This window comes from Branchiostoma belcheri, unplaced genomic scaffold, assembly GCF_001625305.1.
Source record: "Branchiostoma belcheri isolate BF01 breed outbred unplaced genomic scaffold, Haploidv18h27 scaffold63, whole genome shotgun sequence".
Taxonomy (NCBI): Eukaryota; Metazoa; Chordata; class Leptocardii; order Amphioxiformes; family Branchiostomatidae; genus Branchiostoma; species Branchiostoma belcheri.
This window is the reverse complement of record NW_017804276.1, coordinates 358,003-376,632: the sequence shown is the minus strand read 5'-3', so window position 1 is coordinate 376,632 and position 18,630 is coordinate 358,003. Positions and strand designations below refer to the sequence as shown.

Sequence of the window (18,630 nt, the reverse complement as noted above, 5' to 3'; positions counted from 1 at the left end):
TTTCAGGTCTGGTTCTAGAAAGAAATCTTATAAAATGACTACTCCATTTCCTATGTATTGTTTTTCACAACATGATGGTTGCACAGTAGGTTTGCGTACCGGTCCAGGCCCAGGTGGACCGGTACGGACCGAAAAAATAATATCGGTCCGGTCTAAAAAACCCAAAACATCAGTGGCCCGGTTTTTTGGACCGGAACAAAAATTCATACTTGATCACTACACACAAGGAGGCCTGCCAGGAAAATGAACATCCAGAGTTAGAATAAAGAGATTTACCCAAGTTCAGTAAGTGTGGGTCACTAAGAGTGGTGACTGAGAACTAGTGAGAAGTGAGATAGGAAACCTAGTTATATCATTCATGGTTATATTTGATGTTCTTTGAAAGATACAGGACAGATTGTCAACACTTGATTCATATTTCTGTCATTATTGAAGAAATCCGTAGAACATGTGACGCGCATGAATTTTCAGGTACAGGTTCAGGTCTGGACCTGGACCTAAACCTCTGTACCTGTACCTGTACCTGATGTTACAAAAAGGTACGCAGCCCTATTGCACAGTGTCCTGGGACAGAGAATATAGGTTGTAACGTACCCCGGGATGGAGAGAATTCAGCAGCATGTCCAGCTGAGGTTCCAGAATGGTGCTCTCTTCCACCGTCGCTGCATCCAGGATCATACACAAGCTCTGGAATACATACAGCAATTCCGAAAATAGTTTCATCAGGTTGGTAAAACTTAAGAGATAGAGGAATTCTTTTTACACAACCAAAGAGTCTCACCTCGCTGACGTTTCGGTGTCTGTCAGACACCTTCTTCAGAGCTTCTGACTGGAGTACTGCATCTCGCCGCTATATGTAGCCGATGTAGGTGGCGCTTTTGCGGCGAGAACACTATCCCAAACGTGGCTTAGTTTGTACCCCCCCTCGTCCCGGTTCATTACAGGGGTTGACTTTCTGATCCAAACTGCCTCCTTGATCCAGCGGGTTCTTCTATTGTCTTCTCTGTCTATAACTTTCGCCCCCTCCCAGTCAATTACGCAGTTGTTTCTAGCAATATGATCTGTAACTGCTGATTTCTTTTCTTCTTTTTGTGCATGTCTTTTCTGTGATCTTGTGTACTTCACTGTGTCCATGTTGTCAGCTTCCTTCTTGTGTTCTTCTAATCTAGTCAGAAGCTCTGAAGAAGGTGTCTGACAGACACCGAAACGTCAGCGAGGTGAGACTCTTTGGTTGTGTAAAAAGAATTCCCCTATCTCACATACAGCAATTATTATGGAACAAGAAATAAGAGATTTCAGGCCTATGGGAAACATTTTGGGGTATTGTCAAGTTATTGTAACAACCTAAGAGATTGTGCCTACATTGTATCACATTATTACGTCACAGTTTGTTTACCGCCATGAATGCCGGTCAATCGATGTACAGGGGTACGTAGCACAGCGTATGTTTGTGTAGCGTTAGCCTTAATATAAGGCCTTTATACAGTACTACTTTCCTCTAATGTCACAACTAAATCACCCATTACTGCATGTAATGCTGTGTCAACAAAACTAGACGCAGCAAAAATTGAAAGACTTTGAAAACTTGAAAATTAATGATCTATATTCTTTAACTGACCATTCTAGAATGTTCTTTAGAACAGGTAAACAAACTGTGACGTAATAATGTGATAGGTCCATTGGTTATACTTATAGGACAGCAACCATGCACGGATAGAGGGTCATCCCATGGCCATGCAATCCTTGGTTTTACTGAATTTCCCCATGCAGTGTCTCCACCAGGTTATGGGACCTTCAAGTTCACCCCATTTCCTGTGTCTGACCTTCCTCAATCCTCAATCTTCCCACCCACGTACTGTCAACGTACTCTGACCAGACAAACATACTCACAAACCCATCCAAAATGATACCACATCTGGAGGTAATACAATGTACATGTAACTACTATTGGTACTAAAAGTGTTATGTAAAGCGTAATTTTCTCTACTGCTAGAGAACATGACAGATTTTTTTCCAATCCAAATTCTTTTCTACAATAAGTCAATCCTTGTCAGACTTTCATGTTTCATGACATTGACCTCTGACCTGTGTGACATAGAAGGGCTCAGGCTGTTTCTTGTACAGTCCCAGAATGCCCTGCACCAGCTGTGTCAGCTGTTCCTCCAGCTTGTCTCGGGTCAGGATGTGGCTCATGTGACCAACAGCCTCCACAACGGCCAGCCGCAGCTGTAACATGGGAGAACAGCATCATGTTAACAGTTGTACAAGCCAGGCACAGCTGTAACATGGGATAACAGCATCATGTTAAGAGTTGTTCAAGCCAGGCACAGCTGTAACATGGGAGAACAGCATCATGTTAACAGTTGTACAAGCCAGGCTCAGCTGTAACATGGGAGAACAGCATCATGTTAACAGTTGTACAAGCCAGGCACAGCTGTAACATGGGAGGACAGCATCATGTTAACAGTTGTACAAGCCAGGTGCAGCTGTAACATGGGAGAACAGCATCATGTTAACAGTTGTACAAGCCAGGCGCAGCTGTAACATGGGAGAACAGCATCATGTTAACAGTTGTACAAGCCAGGCGCAGCTGTAACATGGGAGAACAGCATCATGTTAACAGTTGTACAAGCCAGGCACAGCTGTAACTTGGGAGAACAGCATCATGTTCAAGGCATCCAATACAATTTCAGGGCAGCAAAACTGGAAATATTCTTAATAAGGCAATCTTCGTGATATTGACACATACTGCTTCACATTAGTACATTTTCATCAGCATTTCATACTTTGGGCATTTAAAACTGCAGAAATAAGCCCCAAGATGAGTCCTTTATTTTCTGGGTGGTACCCTAAAATCAGCCTAGGACCCTTCCAGTAACCATTTTCCTTCACAATTTTGGGAATTTTTGCTCCATGGGCGTCAATATACAATGGGATAGCGTGGTTTCAACTCAGTACGTAGATAAGTGACTAGAATATTGCTGCACTAAAAACTGCACTGGATGCCTTTTTTCCTCTTTCCTCTTTCCCAATCAACCCTAGAAAAAACTGCCGACCCTAGCCTTTTTTTTTGTGGATGTATACAAGGGACATAAATTTTATTTTTCGAGCTGATCAACTTTTCTAACTTCATGATCTGCCACTTGAGTGATGAGATATTGCACAATCAGTTTCCAACATTGTCATTGAAAATATAAGTGTCCTCATGCAAGTTTTACTTGTAACTGAATCAGGAAACACAAGACAAGGAACATAAGGAGCTGTCCTTGAGATGCTGTAGCTCACTACTAAACGCACCTTAGGTTCCTTAGACTGCAGCCACACCTTGAAGAACGTCTCGTAGGCAGAGTAGATCTCTCCAGAGAACATCTCTTTCTTGACTGTGGGGTCTGGAGCCTTGTCGATGTTAGCTACGTAGTCTAGGATGGCCTCACTGAACTTACCAATGGCTGGGCAAAGACAGATTACAGTATATGACAATATGTAGAAAATTTAGAAATACTGACTTAGAGCATTGAGCATCATACATGTAATAACTAATTATGCATAATGCTTTGAGGGGTTATGCATAATTATGCATAATTGGACGAACCCCCAGGGGGTTATGCATAATTATGCATAATTGGATGAACCCCCAGGGGGTTATGCATAATTATGCATAATTATGCATAATGCTTTGAGGGTTATGCATAATTATGCATAATTGGACGAACCCACAGGGCATCGTGAATAGCTGCTACATATTTCTTCATTTTTACCTATGCTTTGCGATATTAGCCCATCTGGGTTTAAGGTTGCTGAGATATGGGAGGTTGTCCGGAATCAAACTGGAAGTCCGGAATTAAACTGGAGGCTGGGTAGAAACTCTTAATCAACGTGCATATTTGATAAATATACATAATTGTAACTTCAAACACACACATACCGGAACAATTTATCAAAGTCACCTGTAAACATCATGATACATGTATTTTTATACCATAGTCGATGGTAGTACATGTACATGTAACTTAGGTAAAAGAAACCTTTAGAAATCATACTTAGATATTAGGTCTATGTAGGAAAATTGCCCTTTTCTAAGAAAACAAGCTTTTTACAATATAGGACAGGAACACTTGAAATATAGACTATGGACATGAGTGTGATCTAACATATGTGTCCATAATTACCAGGATCCATAATATCGCCACCTTGAGAAACAGTGTGCTTAAAGATATTTTTACTGCGACATACTTTTTGGTATGCACACCTCAAATGTATAGGGTATGTTGCAATAAATATATCTTTAAGCACACTATTTCTCAAGGTGGCGATATTATGGACCCTGGTGATATTATGGACACAGATGTTACTGGTAGAATAGACTACAGAATATAGTGACAAAATGGATAGTAATTTTGTAATTTTCAAGTACATGTAATAGGCTTACCGTGAGCGAAGACCCATTTCATGTTGTCGTGTTTGGCCATCCCCAGCATGGGTAACATGGTACCTAACACTGCTGTCAGGAACGGCACCATGCAATACACTGAACAGGCACAGGAGACAGTGTCAATACTACAGTTGCTGTAATGAACATCATTCTGAAACAGGTTTGAAATGTAATTTCCATCACAAAAAATCCCAGGTGGTATAAATTTTGGTCGAAAATTTTCATGTGGTCAACCCTAAAGGCAAGAGTTAGCTGCATTTGCTATCAGCATGAAAGTTCATCTGAGTTGGTAAATTATTATGAAAAACAAACTCACTCAGTCTTCCTCAGCTATCTGACCCAAATGCTGTGGACACGTGATTTTTCCCACGTGTGACGTCAGCAAAGGGTCAAAGGTTGTCTGAAGTCGATATCACCCCCGGCCCGGTTGAGCGTGATGTATATGGCCTCTTTTATGATAGACTTTTATGATATCGACTTCAGACAACCTTTGACCCTTTGCTGATGTCACACGTGGGAAAAATCACGTGTCCACAGCATTTGGGTCAGATAGCTGAGGAAGACTGAGTGATTCAGTCGAAAATTTCCCTGGCGAGTCAAATTTTGAGTTGGAGAAAAGTTTAAGTTTTCATAATGCATTTGCTATGGTTGGTTGGAAAATTAGAAAAACAATATTTTTGTCATATCTCTTAGCAAAACATTGGCTGAGATCAAGACACATGCTAATCTGAACCAGACTTCCCAAGGTAAAATGTAAAGACACATGCCATTGGCTGAAGTCAAACTACCCATTGTAAAAAGTTAAGACATGTGCCATTGGCTGAGGCCAGACTGCCCTAGCCTAGGCAACAGTAAAGAAACATGTCATTGGCTGAGGCTAAACTGCCTAATGTAAAAAGTACAGTTACAACACTTGCCATTGGCTGGGGCCAGACTGCCCTAGCCTAGGCAACAGTAAAGAAACATGTCATTGGCTGAGGCTAAACTGCCTAATGTAAAAAGTAACTGTTACAACACTTACCATTGGCTAAACTGACCCAATGTAAAAAGTAACAACACTTGCCATTGGCTGAGGCCAGACTGCCCAGTGTCTGTACCACAAAGAAGTGAGGCATGACGCCCGGCTGGAACTTCTGGTGCAGACCCTCCATCACCTCGTTACAGAACCTGGTTCCCATGGCAACCAGCACGTTACTGGCCGCAGTCTGCCAGTCAGGCACGATATCCTGCAGAGCCGTGGTTTGGAGAAGGATTATTGTTAGAAAAACAAGCAAGATGATACTGTATTCCTGTACCTTAAATAGTTTTGTAAGGTTGGTAAATCAATATAAACTCGGTTCTAAGATACATAATTATGATTTTTATCTACCAAAGTTTTAGTAACCCTTTTCTGTGTACCTGTAATCTTACACTGTGCAGGAAGCATTGGAAATAACCTGTACCAGACAAATGGTACCTGCACCACTATATCGAGTATGTACCAACTTCAAGAAACAAATTTAATTCTTTTAGTATTTTATGAGTGGTAACAAACAGTGCAGAATCCACATGTATAAAAAAAAACTCAATGCAGCGATCAGTGCAATTTAGAAGTACCTGCATAAAATACATGTATACTAAACTGGGCAGAAGGAGAAGTCGCTGACCTTTGACCTGGTCATTTCGTCTAAACTCAGGTCGATGAGGTCACGAGCCAGAGTCTGAGGCATGTCGTCGATGGTGTCCTTTACAATCCTCTCGATGGTGGACAGCAAGACTACACGATGGCCCTGGGCAAGCTGGGACAGATTTAAAACATCAGAAGTCATGTCTTGTGATGGTTACAATCTTTTTCCAGCTTAATACAATGTATCCTGGAATCCCTATGAGCTATTTGCCAGTTCTAGTACTCAGTGAGTAGTAGTCACTGGCCAATAGCTGGTAGGCTAATACATTGAGCAGACTAATTCTTGATGGTAGCTGGCTATATTTCAACAAATGACCAGTTATACATGTATCTTTGCACATCTGACAGCAAGCATTGTTTTAAGTCACCCAGAGATGTTGTCTTAGCTACACTTGATAGCAGCGCATTTCACTCTACGATTGTTTTAGGAAAATATTTTAAAAACTAACTTAACAACCTATTCTGGACGCCCTGCAACGCCCCCTCCCACTCCTGCTCTAGGTGCAAAATTGCACATTCAAAATACAATGTATTTTTAAGTGCAAATCTTGAAAACCATGTGCATTTTGCACATTGCACATGGGTATTTCAAGCCCTGTGTTCACTTGGCCAATTTCTAAGTTCTCTCTAGCCACTTCTAAAGGCCTTGGGGAGGCTAGTAATGACCATGCTGTACCCAAGAGGTCACGGGTTTCAATCCTGCCCATGTCACTGATCTTGTGCCCTTGGGAAAGGCACTTTACACGACTTTCCTCACTTCACTCAGGTGGAAATGAGTGCCTAGCCTCGGTTAGGGACGTTCCTTGGATAGGACGTTAAATGGAGGTCCCGTGTTTGGGGAGAGCCACACCTCAAGCACGTTAAAGATTCCACCGCACTTATCAAAAAGAGTAGGGGACCTTCCCGGTGTGAGTGGTTCAGCTTGTACATGTACGTACAAAATTGTGGAGTGATTGGTCATTAATTATCCTGATGAAGGCGACAGTGGTTGCAGAAAATTTGATCCCTGTACAACTGTGTGTTGGAATAAAGTTCAACGTTTTACTATGATAACTACTAACACAGATGAACTTTCATGATAATGTACAAAACATGTGTTACGCGTTTTACCAAAACAAACAAACAAACAAACAAACCTTGGCATGTCTGATGAGGTAGGAGTGCAGGGAGCTCAGCACCATGACCGGCTGCTTGCGTCCCAGGTCGTACAGCGACGTGCCGATCAACTCCCGCACGTTCTCGTTCTTATCGTACGCAGCGTCGATAAGGGCCATTGTGATGACTTCAGAAAATCAGAAATCAAAATCAATACATATCATCATCATATAGTATACATGTATACAAAAGGCTCAATTCTCATAATTTTTTGAAATATATATTCCAACATTTCATGACTAGACATAGTGACAGCACACTCAAGTTATATCAACTTATTTTATGCCACCACCAACGCAGAGGATGAATGCAGGACAAGACAATACTCATTTTCACTTGAGTCTAGTGGGGAAAGTCGTGTAAGGTGCCTTTCCCAAGGACACAAGATCGGTGGCATGTCAGGACTCGAACCCTGGGTCTCGTAATCTTACTGGGGACATCAAGACCACCATATTTAAAAAAAAATCACTTTGTTACACTATTCACAAATGAAAAGCAAGCTACTGTCATGTCAAGGTGGACATTCTTTAAAATTTTTATATAATATCAACTTTACACGCTTCCCCTGCACGCTTTACCCCAATTTAGGGGTGTTGTGCAGTACCCAAACAAGAACAAGAGTACACACTGTTATACCATATAGGATACTAGGCCCTACTGAGGTACATAGATGTTGGGAAGCACAACGTTTACTCAAATGTTTCAAAAGGGTTAAAGCAATTTCATGAAGTACTAGTAGATTAACCATTAAATGTTTAATCATTGGATGACAGGAGAGTATGCCTCAAATCCTTGTATGTGCGTATTCTGTGGGTTACTGGGACACCGCCCCCCTCCCCACTTCCTATTTACACAGAAGTCCCCAAAGAACAGGTTTCGCGTTTCGGTTAGAGAGAAAAGCTTAAGCGTACCGTCCACCTGTCCACCTGTCCCTCGCACCTCGGGCTCCCCTGGCACCGGCATGATCATGGACAGAGTTCCGCTCTTTCAAAACAGCCAAACGAAATCGCCAAACGCAACTTTTTTTTCCTGGGGGGCAAAGTTTGGTTCACAAAAACTGTGTCACTTCGCCAGAGCGCCTTTCGAAAGGCACTGACGGAGGAAAACTAACTGAGAGTGGGATGTCCTGCTTCAGTTCAATCCCAAGAGTTCCACATCGCTAATAGATGAGGTTGAAAAAGTCACCATCGCTCGCTAAAAACATTTCTGGGAGCAAAAAAAACATGGTTTTCTTCCAGCTGGCATAGGACCGTCACATGATGGGTCAAAGGTCAGAAACTCAATTCACCGATTTGTACTCCAAATAGTGTCTAAAGAAAACAGACAGCATGACGGTGTGGTGGAAATACACGGGGTAGTTGAATTCAAAGATTTCACGATTTCTGAACGGACTTTCATGTAGATGCCCTGGATTGGCAAACACATACATGTTAACAGATTAGAAAGGCAATATCAGCGAGCAAATGCACGTGTTTCTCCCTCCATCTCTTCTAAAAATATTATGTAACGCCTCCATCTCTTCAGTTACCAATGTTGACCACATGGACAATTATGGTCAGCTATGTTGGAGATTCAACTAAGGCCAAATCAAGTAATTTTCGCCTGATTTCGAAAAAGAAAAGAAATTTTGTTGCCCTCTGACACTGGTCAACATGCCGAAATTGGGCAGTCTGTCGCCGCCATGTCGGACGGTGGATGGCAGATAAATATGAAGAGACGTAACAACGTATCGTAAAAATGGCTAAATCCCTGGTCTAATAATCTAGCCTGACTAAAAAATCGCGCTCCTGGTGGCCACCTGCCCAGAGGTTTGCCGCCCCCCTTGGGGAAACAGTTGCAGACTGACTAGTGTAAACACAGGCTACATAAAATCAAAAACGTGACAATCTAAATAGATGAACAAAGTCACCCCAAGAGAGTTAAGTGTCGTCTTGAGCTTAGCTTAGCGCTACCTCTAGTGGTTTGGATTTGGCGCTCTCACAACCAAGAATCAAGGGTTCTATTCCCGGTGTAGGAAAATCATTTTGGTGTATATTTGACAACGTTGGTGCATGCGCACATGTCTGTAAAAGTCACGAGATTTTACCGATTACCATAAGAATTCTCTCTTATGTTTGAATAGATTTGTTTGATGTTTCTGCCTACCAGCCCAGATTACTTCGTTTTCCACGAAAATGAGTCTGGCTCTTGCAAAATCAAAATGCTATTGCATCATCTTATATAATAATGATTCTCTCTTGTGTTTGAATAGAGTTGTTTGATGTTTCTGCCTACCAGCCCAGATTACTTCGTTTTCCACAAAAAAATGAGCCTGGCTCTTGCAAAATCGTAATGCTATTGCATCATCTTATATAATGATGATTCTCTCTTATGTTTGAATAGAGTTGTTTGATGTTTATACCTACCAGCCCAGATTAATTTCGTTTTCCACGAAAATAAATTGTTAACAATGGACACCTGTAGATGTCCTTTCGTGAGCAAACTATATCCATAAGATATTTTGTAACGCACGAGACTAAAACGTGAATAAATATCAAACAAGAAACCTCCACAATGGCAACCGATTCTTATTGCCAATCTTGTTGTGTTGTAAAGAATAGAATATCACCTGGGGTGAAAGTATGACATGCAGATAGAGGTAGAAAGGAGATATCCATCATACAAAATCCTTTACTCCACTTCAAAATGATATTTAAAAGCAAGAAAAAAGAGCATGAGTTTTGCTGTCACTGCCATGTAGTGTAGACAATATCTACTATTTTGTCGGCAACCAAAGAAGTGGGGAGGGGGGCTTGGGCATGTCTGCTACATGTATGCATGACAACGTTGGTGCATGCGCACATGTCTGTATAGGTCACGAGATTTTACCGATTACCATAAGAATTCTCTTTTATGTTTGAATAGAGTTGTTTGATGTTTCTGCCTACCGGCTCAGATTGCTTCGTTTTCCACGAAAATGAGGCTCTTGCATAAACACAAAATGCTATTGCATCACCTCATCCCACGTCATTCTACCAAATACGGGCAAATGTAGCCTTACTTTGTCAGACTAATTAAGGTGTTAGTTGCCATATTCATGAATTTTGCACAGTTATACACTGCGCAACAATACAGTCTGCACATTACGGCCGAAATGTACGAGCAGGCAGAGCCTGTCCGGTCGCCTTTCTCCGGCCCCGACAGCCGCCAAAGCAGCGGGCCGACCCAACCCCGTCCCGTCCCTCAGAGTGGTTCACGCGGGCGTGTCCGCCATGGCAACGGCGCTTCTGATCATGACAAGCAGCGGGAAGACCAGGACACGTCTTCACACACGTACGAAGACGCCGAGGAGGTGAAACGTTACGCAACGTCTGCAGGTAATTATAACCGACGCTTTTCACACCTGCCTTTTACAGTGGATATTTTTAAAGTGTATATGTTAACCTACTGATTATTACATAGTTTATTGTATGGATAAATTTCATGACAACAAGAAAACCCTTTATTATTTGCTGTACGCCTCTCATGTAAAATTCATCAGCAGGGTACGCGAACGTTCTCGCACCGGATTCGGTGCGATGGAATTCACGGATTCGTCAAAGGTACACTTTTCCTGCCACATGCACAACGGGCTTTAGTCCTTGGAAATGTCATTGTGTTTCTGACATTAGTCGTGAAAAATAGGATAGGTAGGTAGGAACTAGGGCCTCATTTGCAAAATTAATACGAAAATGTTGTTGTTCCTTGAGGGGATTTTACACTTGTGACGTGTGTGAAATTAGTTACAACTGGGCATCACAATGCATATATTAGGTACCTTTCGGAGCGATTTGCATAATCAAGGATGCATAATCAAGACATGATAAATGCCTGGCCTTGTTTTGTTAATGTGGCATGTACATTGAACATGTATTTATGTATCAACATGTTGAGTTGGTAAGTTGACGTAAGCGATAACCTGAGCGATGTTTTTTCCTACCAGACCGCGCGTATCCGGGTGGAGCGAGCGGCCGCCGGGGTGTCTGTAGCTTCCTCCGCGCCCGCCGCAGCTGCCTAGCCGCCGGCATCGCCGTGCTACTGAGCTTGGGCGCCGTGGGACTCGCCCCTCTGACGTTCAGCAACAAGCAGGTAACAGTCATGTACTATAAAGCTTATTTCCAGCTATTTTTCTCATCGTCATCAAATTTCTAAAAGGGTGCAAAGTATTTGCTGCTTTTTAAGTTTGTTTCTTACGTTCGGTATTCTGACATGCGTATGTATACATGTTTGTAGGAAATATCCCAATTGTCGACTACTTTTGACGCCTTGAAACGCGACCAAGACGACTTGCGTCAATTGTCCATCACTGTTGACGCCTTGAAGCGTGACCAAGACGACATGTCCACCACTGTTGACGCCTTGAAGCGTGACCAAGACGACATGTCCACCAGTGTCCACACCTTGAAGCGCGACCAAGACGACATGTCCACCAGTGTCCACACCTTGAAGCGTGACCAAGACGACATGTCCACCACTGTTGACGCCTTGAAGCGTGACCAAGACGACATGTCCACCACTGTTGACGCCTTGAAGCGCGACCAAGACGACATGTCCACCACTGTTGACGCCTTGAAGCGTGACCTGAACAACGAGCGCAACCGGACCGCCACCCTGGAGCAGCGTCTTCACAAGATTGAGAAGACTTTACGTAAATTGTTTTTAGTAGATTTTGGTAAATGTATTGTTCATGAAGCATCTATTTCATGCATGTCATCATTTTTAACATGATCCTTTGCCTGTTGCTGATACAAAACGTGCTTTCCAGCATCTTGTCCCGAAGGTTATACAATCTGGCGTGGAATCTGCTACAAGGCCTTCAACATACGCAAGACCTTCGACCAAGCGACCGCGGCCTGTTGTGCAGACGGCGGCACCCTCGCCATGCCCCGAGACGCTGACACCAACGCCTTCCTGGTCTCCCTGTACAAGTCCGTGCGCGGGGTCTACTGGATCGGCCTGCACGATCAGCGCGAAGAGGGAAAGTTTGAGTGGATGGACGGTTCTGCACTTGGGCCGTACAACTCCTGGGCTCTGGGACGACCGTACAAGTTTGTGGACGTCACTGATTGCGTCGTTTACTGCCCGCAAGAATCCCAGAAAGACAAGTGGTGCGACTTTCGCTGCAAGTGGTCCAATTACTTCATTTGCCAGGCTGCTCCAGGTACTTGTTGTATCCTCACTATTTCTTGAAACCCTACCATCTAGTAAACATCGCACAGCTGAAGTACCCATCAGAATATATAAGCGGCAGATCATTGCTCCTGTTACAAGCCATGTCTTTACTCAACTATTCTACATCTCATCCCTGATAATTCTGACTACTAGTATTTTTTTCAGGACGTCCATAGGCGACAGGCGGAACTCTCACCACTACTGTAAATCGGATCTCTAACCGTTTGCAGTCAAACTAACAAGTAAAACTGACGACTAAACTAGTAGACATAAATCTAAAACCAATTTGTAAAACGTTTTACTAAAACTTTTAAGTTTTAGTAAAACGTTTTACAAATTGAAATTAAAAGTATTTTCTCCAATGTTCCTACAAGTTTGATCTCATTTGTGACTCACTCTCCTGTGTCCCCACTTCAATCTTTCTCGGCCAGCACACGTTTTGCCAATACTACTACCGAAGCAACCCTTTCCTCCTACATACTAGTACCCCATCTCTCAAGAAATTCCACGCTGAAAGCTTATTTCCTAGAACTACATCACTATGGAACAAGGTTCTCTGTGAACGCTTCCCAAATGGGTACAACCCTTAACTTTACAAGTCAAAGGTAAACAAACATCTGTCTTTACAGTTCCCCCCTTTACCCAAACATGCGAATGGTTCGTATGAGCCTTGTTTTGAGGTGAAACTGTAGTAAAAAGAGAAAAAAACTGCACAGGAGAAATACTAAATGGAATGTAATGAATCAGTACTGTTCTGTTGTAGCCACGCTTCAGTTTCCACACGAAGAAAATTTACAGTCTACGTTTCATGCGTATATGTCTATCATTACATGATTGAAATATTTATAATCTAGTGTTGTATATTCCACATAATCTAGACATTCCCTTTATTTCTTCACCCCAAGAGAGTGAAGTGTCGCTTTGAGCTTGACTTACCGCCGCCTCCTTCTGTCCTGAGCACGAAAAAGGAAACTCCAACTGAGTAATGAGCAACATATAAGGAAAGTTTCCATAGAAACTAGAGAAGTAACATTTGAAAGGCAAATGCAGAATGTTTACCTTCACATGGTCTAGCCTGCTACTGCTCTGATTATTCTTACTTAACCACATTCATATATATGGTGACCAGCTTCTCTAACTCCAACTGCCACTTGATATACATAATGTACCCTGGCACCACGATGTGTCTGCTACAGCATCAGTCACCATGGTGACAAAGGTCTTGTCAAGGTCACTGACCTTATTTGGAAGGTCTTGTCAAGGTCACTGACTTTATTTGTTTGACGAAGAAGAAGCAGAGCAAAAACAATATGTTCACTATGGGCACCCGTAGATGCCTTTTCTTGGGCGAATTATACCCATAAGTTGTTTTGTAACGCACGTGACTGAAATCTTAAATAAATACCAATTAGGCCTAACAAAATAAATGTTGTGTTTCCTATTACAGTCCAGAAAAAATTAGGGTCGGTAGGTAGGGATTCACTTTTTTTTTTTTTTTTTTTTTAGTCAACGCCGGGACAATGAACGTATGATCTGTTTGTACTACACAGACAGGGATCTCCCCAGAAATTCAGAGCAGGGTGGAGCATGGAGGAGCGGGCGGCGGGGGGAGGTCTGGGAGGGGGGGGGGGAAGCGTATTGCATTTGTGTCTTTTCCAAACACAAATGGAGGTCATTTCCTGCAACTTCAGTTCTACATTTTCTGTACAACTGCAGATGTATAAGGCAGTAGAAAGGTTCAAGATCTGTACTTAATTATCCTCATGTTCAAAAAAAAAAATTCTACCCTTAATTTTGAAAAAAATTGGGCATAGGTTCCCCGGATGACCCCTAACCGGGGGCCAACGGTGCTTCCACAAGTTCAACAAGTGAAAAATACATGATACAAAATGTACATGTATTTACTACCTGGAACTTGGAGCAATTTATTCCAAAGATGTTAACTGACATTAATATATTAAAAACTAAACCAAATCCTATTTCTCAAACAAATCACATATTGACACAGCTGAACAAATAAAAATGTGATCATGTTTATAAACTCCACTCAAAAACAATTTTTGAGAGGCACTCGGGTCACGGTACTAAGCGTGATAATCTCTAATATCTCATCTGATTCTCCCTTTTTACAATGACAGCATCCAACCGCACATACATAGAAACAACAATATTACACAAGAAACCAATTAATTCGGAAAATTTCTCAGTAATGTTTGAAAATTAACCTTACTAAAATATAACTGAATTTTTATTTCAGTTGTAGCCGTAAAAATATTTTTCATGCGTTTAAAGTATCGTTTAGCACTGTAATATGTACTTATTACATGTATCTATACATTTGGATGCTATCTTGACCTTTGACCATTGTTATTGTGAAAACAGGTCGGCCATGTTGTCTGTCTCGCCGTGAATTTTCGAGCCGTTTTTTCGAGCAAATTTCAACCGTTTTAAACATTTTACGGCCTCAAAAACTCATATAACGAGGAAAACAAGTTGTAGTTGTTATTTTCATGCGTAACATTTCTTCTGGGGATGGATTATTTTTCCGTCGAGCTGCCGAAAACTTAGCGCCATGCCGCAACCATGCGATCGGGCGCGGCCGGCCGGCGGGAGTTTTACTTTGTATCGGTGAGCTTTCGCGATGTAAACAAAGACAGTCGGAGTTGTTTACATGAAAATTTTGTTGTGAAACGCCAGCGGGGTGTCAGATTTTCTACCAATGACAACGTTTTCTTTGTGGCGTCATGGCGAGATCGACAATTCATCGTCAATTCACAGGATTGTGCCGACAATGGAATTGAATAGCGGCCCGATCCGTGCAATTAGCGCTCGATCCACGCCGCCCGACCGAAGAAAATTGGAATGACGAGCACATTTATCGGGGATAAAATCCCCAATTTTGAAAACCGACCGCTAGCCGCTCGAAATTTTTGGTCGGCCCAAAAAAGGCTAGGGTCGGGGGGTTTTTCATAGGGTCGGTCGGGTAACCGGAAACACAACATTTTTTTTCCTAGGCCTTAATAGTTGAAACCTTCGCCATAGCACCACCTCTTGTTGCCAATCTTGCTGTGTGGTAAGGAATAGAATATCACCTGGGGTGAAAGTATGAATGCAGATAGATGTCGAAAGGAGATATAAAGTCTGTAATACCCTTTATCCCACCCGACAAAATGATATTCATAAGGAAGAAAAAAACAAAGCAAGAGTATTGTTGCCACTGCCATCTTGTGTGCACAATATCTTTATTTTTTCGGCAAGCAAAGAAGTGGTGGGGGGGGGGGCATGTCTACTACATGTATGTATAACAACGTTGCTGCATGCACACGTCTGTAAAAGTCACGAGAATTTGATAATTACAATAAAACCACTCTCTTATGTTTGAATTGATGTGTTTGCTGTTTCTGCCTACCAGCCCAGATTACTTCTTTTTCCACGAAAATGAGCCTGGCTCTTGCAAAAAACAAAATGTTATATTGCATCACCTCTTACAACAAAAAGAGTACCACGATCTTATACCTTCGCCGAATGATGTTAACCCTTCTGGTTGACGAATCATACAATTTTAATAATTGATTTCGCAAATAAGAGCCTCATTTGGATGGATTATATCACTTGATTATATATATATATATTCTCCACCCAATGACAGCCTTATGTTAACAAAAAAGGCTATTCCATCACTTCCTCATGACGCCGACTTTACTTCAGTGCCCTTGTGTATTGTGTGATTTTGTAACATGTTCGTTTGCGTGCCTGTATATGTATCAGTATTGTCATGTAAATGTGTATTTGTATCTACTATGTACAAAATTTGTAAAAATCAGTGTAATTCAGCTTGGTCGACTTTGTAAACTGGCTGCAAGGCTGATTTTATTAATAAAACTTGAAAACTTGAAACTTATGCAAATGAGGTCATGCTTTGAAAGAAGATATCCCTCTATTCCACTTTAAAATGATATTCAAAAGGAAGAAAAAGAAATCATGGGCATTGCTGCCGCTAGATTCACCTCTTCTAAGTAATTTCTACCATTTTGTCGGCAACCAAAGAACTGGGGGGAGGGGGGGCATCTCTGCTACATGTATTTATGGCAACGTTGATGCATGCGCACATGTCTGTAAAACTCACGAGATGACATTTAGAGTTCCCCCGTAAGTTTAAATAAATGAGTTTGCTGTTTCTCTCTACCGGCGCAGATTATTTCTTTTTCCACGAAAATGAGTCTGGCTCTTGCAGAAAAACAAAATGCCATAGGCAATGCGTCATACCACGCTACCCCTCCAAATATGGGCAAAGATATTATCACTTCTCAGACTAATCTTGGCATCTTTGTGTATATGCATGCGCCTTGACGTTGGTTGTTGTACTGCGTACCTGCTGTCTGCACAGTTGAAATGTACGAGCAGGCAGAGCCTGTCCGGTCGCCTTTCTCCGGCCCCGGCAGCCGCCAAACGTTTACCAGCAGGCCGCCGCCCCAACCCCGTCAGAGTGGTTCACGCGGGCGTGTCCGCCATGGCAACGGCGCTTCTGACAAGCAGGTGGGAGACCAGGGCACTCCTTCACACACGTACGAAGACGCCGAGGAGGTAAAACGTTATGCAACGCCAGCAGGTAACCGACACTTTTCACACCTTTCACAATGGATTTTTTTTTCTGTCAACTCATAAGAGCTTTTTTTGCTGTACATGTAAAAGGGGGGTATGTGAACATTTCCCGACTTTTGTATATTTTGCTGTATGTTTGAATTTGATGACAATGTTTACATGTTGACGTGGGTGATTATCAGTTAGCGAAATATGTTTTTCTACCAGACCGCTCGTATCCGGGTGGAGCGAGCGTCCGCCACGGTGTCTGTAGCTTTCTTCGAGCCCGCCGCAGCACCCTGGCCGCCGGCATCGCCGTGCTGCTTAGTCTGGGCGCCGTGGGACTCGCCCCTCTGACGTTCAGCAACAAGCAGGTAACAGTCATGTACTATAAAACTTATTGTCCAGCTATTTTTCTCATTGTCATCAAAGGGTACAAAGTATTTGCTGCTCTTTTTCATAAGTTTGTTTCTTACGTTCGGTATTCTGACATGTGTATGTATACATATTTGCAGGAAATATCCCAATTGTCGACTACTTTTGACGCCTTGAAACGCGACCAAGACGACATGTCCACCACTGTTGACGCCTTGAAGCGTGACCAAGACGACATGTCCACCACTGTTGACGCCTTGAAGCGTGACCAAGACGACATGTCCACCAGTGTCCACACCTTGAAGCGTGACCAAGACGACATGTCCACCACTGTTGACGCCTTGAAGCGCGACCAAGACGACATGTCCACCACTGTTGACGCCTTGAAGCGTGACCAAGACGACATGTCCACCACTGTTGACGCCTTGAAGCGTGACCTGAACAACGAGCGCAACCGGACCGCCACCCTGGAGCAGCGTCTTCACAAGATTGAGAAGACTCTACGTAAATTGTTTTTAGTAGATTTTGGTAGATTTATTGTTCATGAAGCATCTATTTCATGTATGTCATCATTTTAACATGATCCTTTGCCTGTTATTGATACAAAACGTGCTTTCCAGCATCTTGTCCCGAAGGTTACACAATCTGGCATGGAATCTGCTACAAGGCCTTCAACACACGCAAGACCTTCGACCAAGCGACCGCGGCCTGTGGTGCAGACGGCGGCACCCTCGCCATGCCCCGAGACGCTGACACCAACGGCTTCCTGGTCTCCCTGTACAAGTCCGTGAGCGTCCGTTTGGCCTACTGGATCGGCCTGCACGATCAGCGCGAAGAGGGAAAGTTTGAGTGGATGGACGGTTCTGCACTTGGGTCGTACAGCCCCTGGATGCCGAGACAACCGAACAACTGGGGGCGCAACAAAGATTGCGTCATTTACCCCTCATCCTACAAAGACAAGTGGGCCGTCTATTTCTGCGACGTGCCGCTTTACTTCATATGCCAAACTGCTCCAGGTACATATTGCATCCCCCTATTTCTTAAAACCCTTTCATTTAGTAAACACGGCACATCAGAATAAGGCAACAGACAATCATTGCTCCTGTTGCAAACCTTGTCTTTACTAAATCATTCTACATGTCATCCCTGCTAATTCCTACTTGTTTGTTTTTCTTTTCAGGACCTCCATAGACGACAAGCGGGACTCACCACTACTGAACAGTGGCTCCCT

At 42.8% G+C, this 18,630-nt stretch overlaps 2 protein-coding genes across 5 annotated transcripts in view; one reads left to right on the top strand and one right to left on the bottom strand.

The window, feature by feature from the left end:
* LOC109483232 (maestro heat-like repeat-containing protein family member 1) overlaps positions 1–8,531 on the bottom strand; it is a 44,262-nt gene extending 35,731 nt beyond the window's left edge. For 3 of the 4 annotated variants that reach the window (XM_019786210.1, XM_019786212.1, XM_019786211.1), the window contains exons 1-8: positions 8,165–8,531; positions 7,235–7,380; positions 6,079–6,210; positions 5,496–5,658; positions 4,430–4,528; positions 3,298–3,449; positions 2,086–2,226; positions 595–687 (exon numbers count right to left, since the gene is read on the bottom strand). In XM_019786210.1, the coding sequence (XP_019641769.1) occupies positions 595–687; positions 2,086–2,226; positions 3,298–3,449; positions 4,430–4,528; positions 5,496–5,658; positions 6,079–6,210; positions 7,235–7,380; positions 8,165–8,222 (984 nt within the window). In that variant the 5' untranslated portion in view covers positions 8,223–8,531. Of the gene's footprint in view, positions 1–594; positions 688–2,085; positions 2,227–3,297; positions 3,450–4,429; positions 4,529–5,246; positions 5,264–5,495; positions 5,659–6,078; positions 6,211–7,234; positions 7,381–8,164 lie in introns of those variants that run through there. The other variant, XM_019786213.1, reaches the window with a different exon arrangement.
* Positions 8,532–10,386: 1,855 nt separating this feature from the next.
* LOC109483184 lies at positions 10,387–18,590 on the top strand. Its single transcript, XM_019786169.1, has 9 exons — positions 10,387–10,609; positions 11,215–11,360; positions 11,505–11,919; positions 12,037–12,432; positions 16,831–17,052; positions 17,253–17,398; positions 17,540–17,900; positions 18,011–18,415; positions 18,580–18,590. The coding sequence occupies exons 1-9, from the start codon at positions 10,387–10,389 to the stop codon at positions 18,588–18,590; spliced, it is 2,325 nt and encodes a 774-aa protein (XP_019641728.1).
* Positions 18,591–18,630: the final 40 nt, after the last annotated feature.